A 2,734-nucleotide genomic window follows, 5' to 3' on the forward strand; every position below is an offset into this window, starting at 1 on the left:
TAAAACAAAAAAAAGAAAATTTTCTCTTCAAGTGTAATGAATCTTAAATATATGAGAAAAGGTTCTAGGGACTGAGGCAGTGATTGGTTAAAAGGCATCTTTACCTGTAAGGAAACCCAGTAAAAAAAACACCAGCAGAAACTGTTTCATTTGAAATTATAACATGGTACAATTAAAAGCATATCTCTTTATTCATTTGCCTCTGTCTTACATTCATCAAACATGTTCTCGTCTCACTGATCTTACCTACATGGCTAAAGTCCTGCCCTTCTTTCACATTTTGTTAATGTTAACAATTCCCTGATAAAACCTAACTTTAAGTGCATTCAGAACCTTTTCTTTATAATGTACTCTCTCCTCTTCAGTTTATAACCTCTGACCTTTCTCTCGCAGACTGTCCAGGTTTGGAGAGTCCTCGGGTGGTTCGACATCTGCGTTTCCAGGCCCATCTGCTGCTAGAAGAAGCAACCTGTGAGCAGCGAGGAAGGTTTGGGGAGCTCCTGCTCATGCTACCTCCCCTGCAGAGTGTGGCCTGGCAGATGGTGGAGACTCTCCACTTAGCACAGCTGCTGGGCGAAGCCAAAATGGACAACCTGCTGCAGGAGATGCTGCTGGGTGAGGGAGCCAAAGCAGGACAGGGACAGTGTACAGGTAGGAGGCTGCTACTGTATTTACTTGCAAGGAATTGACTTAAATTATACAGCACGTTAAACTTTGAACCCTACTGAACTTGTACTAGCATTATAATTGAGGCTTTTCCATGTAGCAGTTGTACTTTCACATTGAGCTCTTGCATAGACAGGGTACTATTTTGAATGCTTTCACTCCCAGTATTGCCAGCTCCAGTTTCTCCTCCTCCTTCAGGCCATGGCCTGATTCAAGACCAGCAAAATGAGCAAAGGGCTTCACCTATAAACTTCACCTCCGACATCTCTCACCTTTCAACATGTGAGCACTCACAAATTGACCCTAACAACTGTTTTGAACATGCACCTTGCCATAGAACATCGTATATCTACGTTTTCCACAAGTAAAAACATATGCTTTTATTCCATGTAGTAGTCTTATTATGTCCAACTGTAAACGTTATCTCACTGTTTAGTGAGTCTCACCTGACATTTGTTTTCATGAAATTTAAATTTATTGAAAGACTCTGAACCCCAATGTGCTAAATGCCATTGCTGATGTCTGTCTGTCTCACACAGCTCTTTCAATCGGCTTGCCTGCTGCCCCCACAGACTGGCACTGAGGTGTACAGACATGCCGATGTTGCCAATGTGCCCACGGCATACCAGTCCACATAGAGACACCTCAAGAAGCAACAACTTAACCAAGGAATGGAGGGGTGTTTTGAGCTTGAGACAGAACACAGACTAACATATACACACACAGCCACATACTCTACAAAGACACGGGAGATCAATGGAATTTGAATTTTATTTGAAACAGGACACATGAAATACTGAATTAATAACATTTAGCATGTCACAAGGTACAGTTAAAACAAAAAGTACAATCTGAAAAGCATGTAAAATAAATACATACGTAAATAGGATAACATTGCACTAAGCTATAACTAAGCATAATTCACTCATTCCTATCACATCTCCGATGTGTTTGACTTAAACTTAATCTTGAAGTGAAGGTCCTAGACATTATCAGCAGAGGGCGCACAAATCCTATTCAGAAACAGATTTGTTGGTCCCTGTGAGGCAACCTTTTCTTTGTGATAAAAACATTCAGTCATGTGGTCAAAGATGTGCATCTGAATGCAGAAATGGTTATAATTTAAAGGTCAACTCACTATAGTGAGGATTTAAGTTTAAAAAAATCACAACCATTTTGACTTAAAGAACACTAAGTGGAATACAAGAATACTGGTTGTGGATAGTGTCCCACCTTGATGACCAGAAATTTGCCAAGCATTATGTCACAGTGAGATGATGAAGGATGAGGTGCCTCAGCAGCACAGAAGCTCAGATGAACTGCAATGACTCAGTATAACTTGATGACAAAAGTGTGTTCTGCATAATGAAACCGTTTCTCTTTCTAGGTTCTCTGTTTGTTTTCATATGTTAATTAATGAATACCTACAAAAGAGAAAGAAATCCATCCTTTATTGTCCCCTGATGCCGGTGGCAACCATATCCACAACAGTGGGTATAATCTAAACAACATATTGGTTGTTAATTCTTAAAAAATACTCATGCATCACAGAAATCAGGTTAGCTAAATAGTGACGTGTACTCTTTCCATTTGAAACTGTATAAGGCCTGTTACATTTCGCCTGAACCCAGTAAGTGGAGGAATCTCTGATGTTATAATAAGTTATGTACAATACCATAAAGCTAAGTGGTTCAATGTAATGAGAGAGGGGGGATAAAAGCTGCCTCTTCACAGACAGTGGAAGTCTTCTTCAAAGTTCACATTTAACTGACTGACATATACTGTATATGCTTGGCCTGCACTTATGTCTGCCGCATACAGCGGGTTAGCTCGTGTAGACGGTCCAAATTCCTCTCAACTGAAGAGCGACATACCGCTGTAGCAATGGGACAATGTGGAGGACAGCATGGACAGATCAGGTCAAGATGAGATATGCAGCTGCAGCTATTAAGCATCCATATGAAAGTATTTACAAGGGATGCAAGTTTATCATAAGTAAATGTGAAGAAGTTACCCATATTTTTTACCATATTCATATGATATTTTGCCTCTGTGCCTGTGGCTTTCT

The 2,734-nt window shown here is 40.2% G+C and overlaps 1 protein-coding gene across 2 annotated transcripts; it reads left to right on the forward strand.

Annotated features, from left to right (window-relative positions):
• Positions 1-218: 218 nt before the first annotated feature.
• LOC119896790 (hepatocyte nuclear factor 4-alpha-like) lies at positions 219-2,401 on the forward strand. Of its 2 annotated transcripts, none has more exons than XM_038710213.1 (3): positions 219-651; positions 832-948; positions 1,206-2,401. In XM_038710213.1, exons 1-3 carry the CDS (start codon positions 507-509, stop codon positions 1,247-1,249), a joined length of 306 nt encoding a protein of 101 aa, XP_038566141.1. In that variant the 5' UTR covers positions 219-506; the 3' UTR covers positions 1,250-2,401. The 2 variants fall into 2 exon arrangements, with proteins under 2 accessions (XP_038566141.1, XP_038566142.1); XM_038710214.1 differs by having other exon boundaries at positions 226-651; positions 865-948.
• Positions 2,402-2,734: the final 333 nt, after the last annotated feature.

The sequence above is a fragment of the Micropterus salmoides genome, unplaced genomic scaffold (genome assembly GCF_014851395.1).
Source record: "Micropterus salmoides isolate LMB-PRFRI ecotype aquatic unplaced genomic scaffold, ASM1485139v1 Ms_hic_scaffold_1066, whole genome shotgun sequence".
Taxonomy (NCBI): domain Eukaryota; kingdom Metazoa; phylum Chordata; class Actinopteri; order Centrarchiformes; family Centrarchidae; genus Micropterus; species Micropterus salmoides.